We start from the raw sequence: 11218 nt of genomic DNA, 5'->3' as shown, positions 1-11218 counted from the left end.
TTGTTCTCCCACTCTATCCAGGAACTCTTACATGGATCCCCCTCTGAGTGGTTGACAGTGGTAGCTGGGTACCATCTAGTTCTTCTGGTCTCATGGTCATATAGGCAGAAGATTGTATGGTCTACCAGTCCCTTGGACTACTAATTGCTTCTGTGTGTTTTTGGTTTTCTTCATTCTTCTTTGCTCTGAATGAGGAAAGACCCATCGTTGCATCTAGATGGCTGCTTGCAAGCTTTTAAGACCCTAGTTGCTACTCACCAAAGTAGGATGTGGAACAGTGTTTTTGTGTAGTATGTCAGTTGAGCTTGATGTGCCCTGCAATCATGGTCCCGAGTCCACAGGCCCAACTGTTGGATCCTTCCCGGTAGCCAGCTGTGGCCAAGAAGTCACCACAGCCTTGTCCCTTGTCAGCTCTACTATATAACTTTGCTTATTTTTTGACTGGGTTATTTCTTTGTTAGGTTGTAGAAGAATCTTATATATTAGATATTATTAGATAATATTTTAGATGTTACTGAACATATGATTCCTGAAAATTTTCTCCCAGTCTGTGATTTTGTCTTTTTACTTTTTTTGGTGAGTCCTTATTTTAGCAAAACAAAAGTACTTAATTTTTATATGGTCTCATTTATCTATATTGTCTTTGGTGCCTCATGCTTTTGTTGTCATATCTGATAGCCCATTGCTAAAAACTGGTTCCATAAGTATTACCTTATGTTCTCTTCTAAGAGTTTAATGGTTTCAGTTTTCACATATAGGCCTGTGATCTATTTTGAATTGTTTTTTTGTGTGGTATGATACTTGGATCTGTATTCATTATTATGCATGTGGAAATCCAATTTTCCTAATACTGTTTATTAAAGAGAGTCTTCTTTCGCCATTGAAAGGACTTGGCACTCTTGTTGAAAATCAGTTAAGTGTAGATGTGTGTGTTTATTTTTGATCTCTAAATTCTTTTCCATTGGTCTGTGTGTCTATTATTAATAACAGTACCAGGCTCGTTAGGAGCTCTGGTAGCATAGTGCCTAAGGCACTTGACTGCTAATCAGAAGGCTGGCGGTTGAAACCCACCAGCCACTCCTCGGAAGGAAGATGGGGCAATCTACTTCCGTAGTGATACTGCCTTGGCAACCCAAGGAGGGGTCCATATGAGTCAGGTCCAACTCGATGGCACATAACAACAACAACAATAGCAGGCTCTGGTGGCATAGTGCCTAAGGCATTTGACTGCTAACCAGAAGGCTGGCAATTCAAACCCACCAGCCACTCCTTGGAACGAAGACTGAGCAATCTACTTCTGTAGAGATATTGCCTCGGAAACCCAAGGAGAGGTCGCTATGAGTCGGAATCGACTCCACAGCAGTGAGATTGGTTTTTTTCGTTTTTGTTATAGCAGGCTATGAAGGCAATGGTTCCAGCATCAGCAGGCAACACAGCAGACCACTGGTTCAAGTCCAGGAACTGTAGATGATCCTGGGCCAAATGCAGTATCCAAAATGAGCAGAAAAGCTAGAGATCTTTTCCAAAGCTTCTCCATATATACTGGAAGCAGGTGATGCCCCAAAGGCCACTCCCCCTCAACTAATTAGCTGCTCACAGCAGATGCCCTCATGGAAGTTATTACACCACATCCAGTCTCATCATGGGGAATAACTGCATCCACCTTTAAAGCCACTCAGGCTCACAGCCCAGTCAAGTTGACACACAACCTTAACTACCACAGACTCTTATTGGATATATGGTTTCTAAAGTGTTCTTCCAATCTGTAAGTTGTCTTTTCAGTTTTTGATAAAGTCTTCTAATAAAGAAAAGTTTTTAAATTTTTATGAGATCCCATTTATCTATTTTTTCTTTTACTGTTTGTGCTGTTGATATTATATCAGATAATCCATTGTTGAATACAAGGCCTGACAGCCATACTCCTATATTTTCTTTTAGGAAGTTTATAGTTTTAATTGGCACATTTAGCTCCTTAGTCCATTTTAACTTTGTTTTTGGTATATGGTGTGATGCGTGTGTCCTGTTTCATTTTTCTGCATATGGAAATCCAGTTTTCTCACCACCATTTATTGAGGAGATTCTTCCTTCTCCATTGAATGGTCTTAACAATTTTGTAAAAAATAAATTGTCCATAGATGTATGGCTTTATTTCTGGACTCTCAATTCTGTTCCATTAGTCTATATGTCTGTTATACCAGTACCGGGCTATTTTGATTACTCTAGCTGTATAGTATGTTTTACAGTCATGAAGTGTGAGTCTTCAACCTTTTTTTTTTCCTTCAGAATTGCCTTAGCTATTCTGGGCCTCTCCCTGTTCCATATAAATTTGAAGATTGTTTTTTCTAAAGAAGGTTATTGGGATTTTGATTAGGATCACATTGAATCTATAGATTACTTTGGTGCTTAGTAATTTTATTAAGAGTGCTTTTACCAATTCCCTTTGTTTCTCATAGTCTCTGTCCCTATGTTTAGGCAAACTCCTAACGTAGCTTTTATTAAATAGATGAAGTTTATATTTAATAATTCTTTCACTTGTGTAGGTTTCAAGGTTCTTCCTTATGTCAGTCAAATTTAATAATCTTTTTGTTTATATGTATATAATAAGATAGTCTCTGACTTATGACAGTGTTCTGTTCCTATGAATTTGCTGTAAGTTGGTTCTGATGTAAGTCAGGTAATTTTTTTTTTTTAGTTTTCATTGCTTTTATCTTTTATTATCAGTATCTTACACTATATATAAACTTAGAGATATATTTTAATACATAGAAAAAAATATGCAAATCATGAAAATTTACTCAGACGATGATGAAGAGTGATGTTGGCATTTTGTCAGTTGTAGTAATAATAACTCCACTCATGAAAGGTTCTGGATCCTGGGATCTATTCCTGGGAGTGTAGATGGTGTTTCTAGTCAGAAATTAGTAAGAGTTGTCTCTATGGTGTTTTCCTTTTCTTCTTCATATATTTTACAGTAACATCTTGCTACTTCTTGAATCTCCCTTTCAATTTTAGCAAAGCAATCAGTGTTTGAGTACATGGTTTCAAGCAATTGAAGTCTCTAGTTTAGAAAACTAAATCTGTATAGCAGTGTTTTGAAAAATAGATCATAAAATTGAACATCTGTGAGTGAACATCTGAGAACAACAGTGTTCTGGTTATCTAGTGCTTTTCTCACAGGAATATACCACAAATGGGATGGCTTAAACAAACAGGAGTTTATTCTTACAATTTGGAGGCATTAATCCAAGTTCAGAGTGCCAAGCTCTAGGGGCTGGGTGAAAGCCCCTCAGCCTTGGGCTTCAGCTCTGCTTCCAGCTCCCGGCTTGCTGAAGCTAGAGGCTTTTCTTTGCTCAGACAGCTGTTGGCTGCTGAGGCTGCCAAGCTCAAGGTTGACACATAAAAAGGCACAGTCCCAATGTTTCCAAACCACATGGCAGGCCATTAATTCAAATCCGTTATAAGTCCCCAGGTCGGCAGAGCATGGCAGGCTGCAGAACAACGACACGGCTACATGCAGGATCTAAGTGTGCCATGAGCTAGAGACTATCCCTAAGGCTTCTCCTTATGTATTGGAAGCAGACCACATCCCAAAGGCAGCTACTCACCTCCTGTGGTAGATCCCACCATGGAGTTGATTGCCAGTCTCATCATGGGGAATAGCTACCACCAGCTGCCCAGCCATTCAACCAGGCCCAGCCAAATTGACATACAAATTTAACTATCACAAATAGCATCAGCAAATTATGCACTGCAACACTGTGTATAGTACATGTTACTAATGATAAATTGCATACACACACGCACAACTAAACACTTCTAAGTGTGGTTTGTCATAACTTGAATGTGCTATAAATGTAATTATTTGATAATTGTAAACAGTACCAACAGATAGAGTGTCTAATCTCCATATGAATTGAAGAGAGAATGTCAAATCTATAAAAATAGCATAGTATCATTTGGGATTATTATGGGACATACATGGGGAGAATTCACCTTATGTTCTGGTCTGGGAGCAAGAATCCTTGGGGAGGATGCTGTGGGAAGGGAGACTTCCTTGAAAACTTTCCTCAATGCTTCTTAGGCTGTGATTTTAGGGCAGTATTATTTAATTATTTGTAAAGACTACCATGACTTGATAAATGAATATTATTTAATAAGGAACTCTGGTGGTATAGTGCCTAAGACATTTGACTGCTAACTAGAAGGCTGGCGGTTCAAACCCACCAACCATTCCTCAGAAGGAAGACTGGGTAGAGATACTGCATTGGAAACAAGGAGGGGTCACTATGAGTCAGATTTGACTCAAATAAAGAAAATTTCTTCTGTGCAAATCCTTACCTTATAAATACTCTTAAATCCTTTTTAAAATTGATTTTTTCACAACTCAGACTTCTGGAACCATGTTTTTTTTTTTTTAAATATATAGTATTTTTCAGATATTTTTAAAAGGATAGCATTTACTAAGCAAATGCTGTGTGTCAGTTCCTATACTAAAATTTCATATGTATATTTTTATATAGCTGATTATATTATTTGTGATACACTAAAAAACTTTTTTTTTAAGTGCAGAGGAAAAGACCTTTAAACATTTTTGAAGGCTACTGAATTTTCTATTATCTTAAATTCTTTTATATTAAGTAAATAAGTAAGAGATAGCTTTAACTGGTAATTGTGATTTTGTTTATGTAGTTATAGTTACAACTTATTAGAAGTTCACCTGGTACTTTTTAGTTCTTATCAGTTCTATTTTTTCCAGTCCTGTTTAGGTGGTTTCCTAGAAACATGGTTGATTTCTGGACCTGAACTCACATCCTGGTGAGGATTTCTTTACTGATAATGTCAAGTTCAGGTTATCCTCCCAACCAAGGAGCATTCAGCACAGAACAAAGTCGTTATCCTCCCCACTCTGTCCAGTATACCTTTCCCAGCACCCGTCACCAGCAGGTAAGAAACTAATTCTGTACAAATTGCCTATGTATTATATTTTTCTTCTTAATACATTTATTGTTCAGAAACAAAATATAGTTGTTCTTTTTTCATGGCAATAATCAATCTCAAAGATGGGGAACTGAAGGGTAAGAATGTATTATTTTTGTTTGCTTTACTTTATGTCAGATGTCAGGGTTAAATATATTTCTGCTTTTAATTGTAGGAGTTGATAGAAAGGTATCAGCTGCCTAGGGCTTCTAGGTAAATAACCTCTAGTAACTATGGTTGAATATTGAGCTCAGCAACTGATGAAAAATAACTTGGTTTTTCTTGAGTGATGGCCAGGATAAGGCCTTTACCTTTGAGAGATTTGATGTTAGGAAGATGAGAGAGTTTGTGTGACTAACTCACCTTGTGAAAAATAAAATAAGTGAAATTATGAGCTCAGAGTGGGCCAGGGCAGGGGGTGTAAAAGGTTTTAAGAACAAAGGAAGGGATGAAATGTTCATTTCGAAGAATAAGAAAACAAATATAATTGAGTACTAGAGGGTACTACTGAGGATTCTTTTGAACTGTTGTCCTGATTATAGACTGAGGCAGCTTTACCTTGTTCCTGATTTTAGAGAAAGCAATCAGTCTTTTACCATTAAGTATAATATTGGCTTGGGAAGCATTTCCTCTTCCCATATTATCTTAAGAGTTGTGTAGAATTGGTGTTATTTCCTTCTTAAATGTTTGATGGCATTTATTAGCTAAGCCATCTGGGCCTAGAATTTTCTTTGTGGGAATAATTTAAATTAAATTAGGAAGTCAACTTTCTCAATAATTATGTTGTTATTTTTGTTTGCTGCTGTTGAGTTGGCCCAGACTCACGATGACCCCATGCACAATAGGATCAGGCTGTCGTGATCCATAGGGTTTTCATTGCTGATTTTTTTCAGAAGTAGATCGGCAAGCCTTTTTTCCTAGTCTGACTTAGTCTTAAAAGCTCCACTGAAAAATGTTCAGCATCATAGCAATATGCAAATCTCTGATGACAGAAGGGTGATGGCTACATTTGACATGTATTGTCTGGGAAATGATCTCAGGTCTCCCACATGAAAGACAGGAATTCTACTACTTAACCACAACTGCCCCTTTTAATAGGTATGTCTATTCAAATTTTCTATTTTTTCTTGGTCAGTTTGAGTAATTTTGTTCTTGTTGTTGTTAGGTTCTGTTGAATCGGCTCTGATTCATAGTGTCCTTATATACCACAGAACGAAACACTGTCTGGTCCTGTGGCAGCCTCACAATCCTTGCAATACCTGAGCCCATTGCTGCAGCTACTGTGTCAATTCATCTTGTTGAGGGTCTTCCCCTTTTTCACTGACCCTCCACTTTACCAGTATGACACCCTTCTCCAGGGAGTGGTTCTCTTTGACAGCAATGACCAAAGCAGATGAGATGAAGTCTGGCCCTTGTCTCTTCCAAAGAGCATTCTGGCTGCACTTCTTCAGAACAGACTTGTTAGTTGTTCTGGCAATCCATGGTACTTTCAGTATTCTTTGTCAAGACCACAACTCAAAAGCATAAACTCTTCTTCAGTCTGCCTTACTCATTTTCCAGCTTTTGGATGCATATGAGGTAGTAGAAATCACCATGGCTTGGGTTACGTGCACCTTAGTCTTCAAGGAGACTTGCTTTCTCTTCATCACTTGAAATAAGTCTTTTGCAGCAGATTTGCCCAATGCAATATGATGTGTGATTTCCTTACTGCTACTTCCATGGGTTCCCTTGGTTATGGAACTAAGTAATATGAAATCTTTGACAACTTCAGTCTTTTTGCCGTTTATTGTCATGCTGTTTATTGGTCCAGTTGTGAGGATTTTCATTTTATGTTGAGGTGTAATCCATATTGTAGACCGTACGCTTTAATCTTCATCCGTAAGTGCTTCAAGTCATCTGCACTTTCAGCAAGCAAGGTTGTGTCGTCTGCATGTCAGAGGTTGTTAATGAGTCTTCCTCCAATCTTGATGCTGTGTTCATCTTCATATAGTCCATCTTCTCGGATTATTCACTCAGCATATAGATTGAATAAGTATGGTGAAAGGATACAGCCCTGACACACTCCATTCTCGATTTTAAACCATGGAGTTTCCCCTTGTTCTGTCTGAATGACAGCCTCCTGGTCTATGTACAGGTTCCTTATGAGCACAATTAAGTATTCTGGAATTCCCTTTCTTCTCAATGTTATCCATAAAATTGTTATGATCCACACAATCTAATGCTTTTCTGTGGTCAATAAAACACAAGTAAACATGTTTCTGCTATTCTTTGCTTTCAGCCAAGGTCAATCTGACATCAGCAATGATATTCCTCATTCCACATCCTCTTCTGAATCCAGCTTTCCTTTCTGGAAGTTCCATGTCAGTACATTGGTGCAACCACTTTTGAATTATCTTCAGTAAGATTTCACTTGTGTGTGATATAAATGATGTTGTTTGATAATTTCCACATTCTGTGCAATCACCTTTCTTTGGAATGGGTACAGATATGCATCTCTTCTAGAAGTCATTTGACCAGGTAGCTATCTTCCAAATTTCTTGGCATAGACGAGTAAGTGCCTCCAGTATGGCATTCATTTGTTGAAACATCTCAGTGGGTATTCTGTCAGTTCTGGAGCCTTGTTTTTTGATACTTCCTTCAGTACAGCTTTGACTTCTTCCTTTAATACCGTTGGTTCTTGATCATACGCCACCTCCAGCAATGGATGAAAATCAACCAATTCTTCTTGGTACAGCGACTGTATGTATTCCTTCCATCTTCTTTTGACATTTCCTGCATCATTCAATATTTTGCCCATAGAATCTTTCAATATTGCAACTCGAGGCTTAAATTTCCTTTTCAGTTCTTTTAGCTTGAGAAATGCTGAACATGTTCTTCCCTTTTGGTATTTTAACTCCAGGTCTTAGCACATTTCATTATAATAATTGACTTTGTTTTTGTAAGCTGCTCTCTGAAATCTTCTGTTCAGCTCTTTATTTTGTTATTTCTTCCATATGCTTTAGCTACTCTCTGTTCAAGAGCAAGTGTCAGAGTCTCTTCTGGCATCCATTTTGTTTTTTTCTTCCTTTTTTTTTTCCCCTTCCTTCCCTGTCTGATTAATGTACCTTTTGCTTTCTCCATGGATGATGTTCTTGATGTCATCTCACAATTCTGGTTTTTAGTCACCGGTATTCAGAGTGTGCAATCTGTTCTTTAGATGGTCTTTCAATTCAGGTGGGATAAAATCAAGGTCATATTTTGGTTCTTGTGGACTTGTTTTAATTTTCTTCAGGTTCACTTTGAAATTGCATATGAGCAGTTGATGGTCTGTTCCATAGTCAACTCCTGACCTTGGTTTGGATGAAGATATTGAGCTTCTCCATTCCTTCTTCCACAGATAGAGTTGCTCTCATTCCATCTGGTGAAGTCCACATGTATAGAGGTTCTTCATGTTATTGAAAAATGGTATTTGCAATGAACAAATCATCGGTATTCTGTCATGTAATTTCTGACCTCATTTCTATAACCAAGGTCTTATATTCCTACTACTGGTGATTCTTCTTTGTTTCCAGCTTTTGCATTCCAGTCACCAATGATAATCGACACATCTTGATTGCATGTTCGATCAATTTTAGACTGAGGAAGTTAGTAAAAATCTTCAATTTCCTCATCTTTAGCTTTGGTGGTTGGTGCATAAATTTGAATAATAGTAGTAACTGGTCTTCTTTCTATGCGTGTAGACATTACCCTATTATTGCCAGCATTGTACTTCAGGATAGATCTTGAAACAGTCTTTGTGATGATGAATGCCATGCCATTCTTTTTTAATTTGTCATTCCTGCCATAGTAGATCACATGGTTGTCTGATTCAAAATGGCCCAAACCAGTCCTTTTTAGCTCACTAATGCCTAGAATATCAATCTTTGTGTGTTTCATTTCATTTTTGACAACTTGCATTTTTCCTTGAGTCATACTTTGTACATTCCACATTCTGATTATTAATGGATATTTGTAGCTTGTTCCTTCCCATTTTGAGTCGTGCCACATCAGTAAATAGAGGTGCCAGAGCTTTGCTGCATCCATGTGATTAAGATTAACTGTACTTTGAGGAGGCCACTCTTCCCCAGTCAAATTTTGAGTGCTCTCCAACCCGAGAGGCTCATCTTCCGGCAGTACATCAGACAGTGTTTCAGGGCTATTCATCAAGTTTTCCAGTAATACATCAGACAGTGTTTCACTGCTGTCCATATGTTTTCCCTGGCCACTTCTTTGAGAAGTGGATGGCCCCTTCCTTCTTCCTAGTCTGCCTTAGTCTAGAAGCTGTGCTAAAACCTGACCACTGTTGGTGACCCTGCTGGTATTTGAAATACTGGTGTCATAGCCGCCAGCCTCACAGCAAAATGCAAGCCACCACAGTATGACAGACTGACAGAGCAGGGGTGGAATTTTGTTGTTGTTGTTGTTAAGTGCCGTCGAGTCGTTTCCGACTCATAGCAACCCCATGCACAGCAGAATGAAACACTGCCCAATCCCGCACCAGCCCCACAATCCCTGCTGTACTTGAGCCCATCATTGCAGCCACCGTGTCAATCCATCTCGTTGAAGGCCTCCCCCTCTTTCGTCGACCCTCCACCCTACCAAGCATGACATCCTTCTCCAGGGAATGGTCCCTTCTTACAACATGACCAAAATAGGTGAGACGAAGTCTGGCCATTCTTGCTTCCAAGGAGCATTCTGGCTGCACTTCCTCCAGGACAGATCTGTTAGTTCTTTTAGCAGTCCATGGTACTTTCAGCATTCTTCGCCAGCACCACAACTCAAAAGCATCAACTCTTCTTCGGTCTTCCTTATTCATTGTCCAGCTCTCACATGCATACAAGGCGATTGGAAATACCATGGCTTGTGTCAGGCGCACCTTAGTCCTCAAGGAGATATCCTTGCTCCTCAGCATTTGATACAGTCATCTGCACAGGCTGTCGTGCTGAGCAATTTTGCTGAGCAATTTATATGCTGAGCAATTTTGTTGTTAGAGATACTGAATTTATTGTCAAAATATTCCTTTACTGTTTCATTGTTCATAAGATCTATTGTGGTGTACCCTCTTTTCATTCTTGATGTAATAGTATTTTTTTTAATCAATCTTTTCTTTCTTGATGTGATTGTATTTTTTTTATGAATCCCGCTAGATGTTTATCAGTGTTACTGATTCTTTTTTGCATTTTTATTTCCTTCATTTTTATTTTTTCTATTAAACTCATTTCTATTCTATTACTTTCTTCTTTTGCTCACATTATTTACCATTAGTGGCACCCTTCTTTCCTTTGTCCATATTCGAGGTTTTTTCTGAAAATATTTTCTTTTTGCCTGATAAACTAAATTTCTTTTAGTTTAGGTTGTGGACAGTGGATTCCCTCAGCTTGTATTTACCTGAGAAAGTTTTTATTTCAGCTTCATTTTTGAAGGATATTTTCACTGCATATAGATTCTTGATCAGCAGCTATTTTCTTTCAACACGTTAAATAATTTCATTTCATTGTGTTCTATCTTTTATGGTTTCTGAGTAGAAGTTTGTGGTCATTCTCATTTTTGTTTCTTTATATGTTAAGTTGTTTTTCTCCCCCTGTGTTTGAAAACAATAGGATGTACCTTTGATGTGATTTTTGAATGTATGTTATTGTGCTTGGCATTCATTGAGCTTCTTTCTTCTGTGAGTTTAGAATTTTCATGAAAATTGGGTAATTTTTGGCTATTATTTCTTCATATATTTTTTTCTGTTCCTTCTCTCCTCTCTTTTCTTTGTAGACTTAAGTTAGTCATATGTTTTACCTCATAGGCCATTGAACTTTTTCATTTTTTTTCTGTTTCTTATACATTTGCTTGCTATATCAAGTTCAGAGATCTTTTCTTCTGAAATTTTCAACTTACAGTTAATTTCCTCTAGTGAAGTTTTCATTGCAGATATTGGGTTTTTATTTCCAAAGGTTCTATTTGGTTTCATTTTATATTCTCAGTATGCTCATTATTTTCTTTTATATCCTGGAACATAATTGTGTAGAGGTTTTTCTTTTTTTTTTTCTTTTAAATTTTATTTTGATTTGGGTGAAGATTTACAGAGTAAATTCACTCTTCATACAGCAGTTCACATATACTTTGTCTCATGTCATTGACCAAAATTTCCAATGCAACAGCTCCCCTCCCACTTCCTCCCCATAGTTACCTCTTCCCAGTGTCCATCCCTCCATACTATTCTGCGCCCTGAACT

General features: G+C 37.8%; 1 protein-coding gene across 1 annotated transcript in view; it reads left to right on the top strand.

Annotated features, from left to right (window-relative positions):
* The first annotated feature begins 4836 nt into the window (after positions 1 to 4836).
* Positions 4837 to 11218, top strand: part of NCOR1 (nuclear receptor corepressor 1) — a 308055-nt gene continuing 301673 nt past the window's right edge. The window contains exon 1 of the mRNA XM_042781622.1: positions 4837 to 4944. Coding sequence (XP_042637556.1) covers positions 4837 to 4944 — 108 coding nt within the window. The remainder of the gene's footprint in view (positions 4945 to 11218) is intronic.

Source organism: Orycteropus afer, unplaced genomic scaffold, assembly GCF_000298275.1.
Source record: "Orycteropus afer afer isolate SDZICR_OR568_19922 unplaced genomic scaffold, OryAfe1.0 scaffold00139, whole genome shotgun sequence".
Classification (NCBI taxonomy): domain Eukaryota; kingdom Metazoa; phylum Chordata; class Mammalia; order Tubulidentata; family Orycteropodidae; genus Orycteropus; species Orycteropus afer.
Note: the sequence above shows the minus strand (reverse complement) of the source record. Positions and strands in the feature narration are given on the sequence as shown.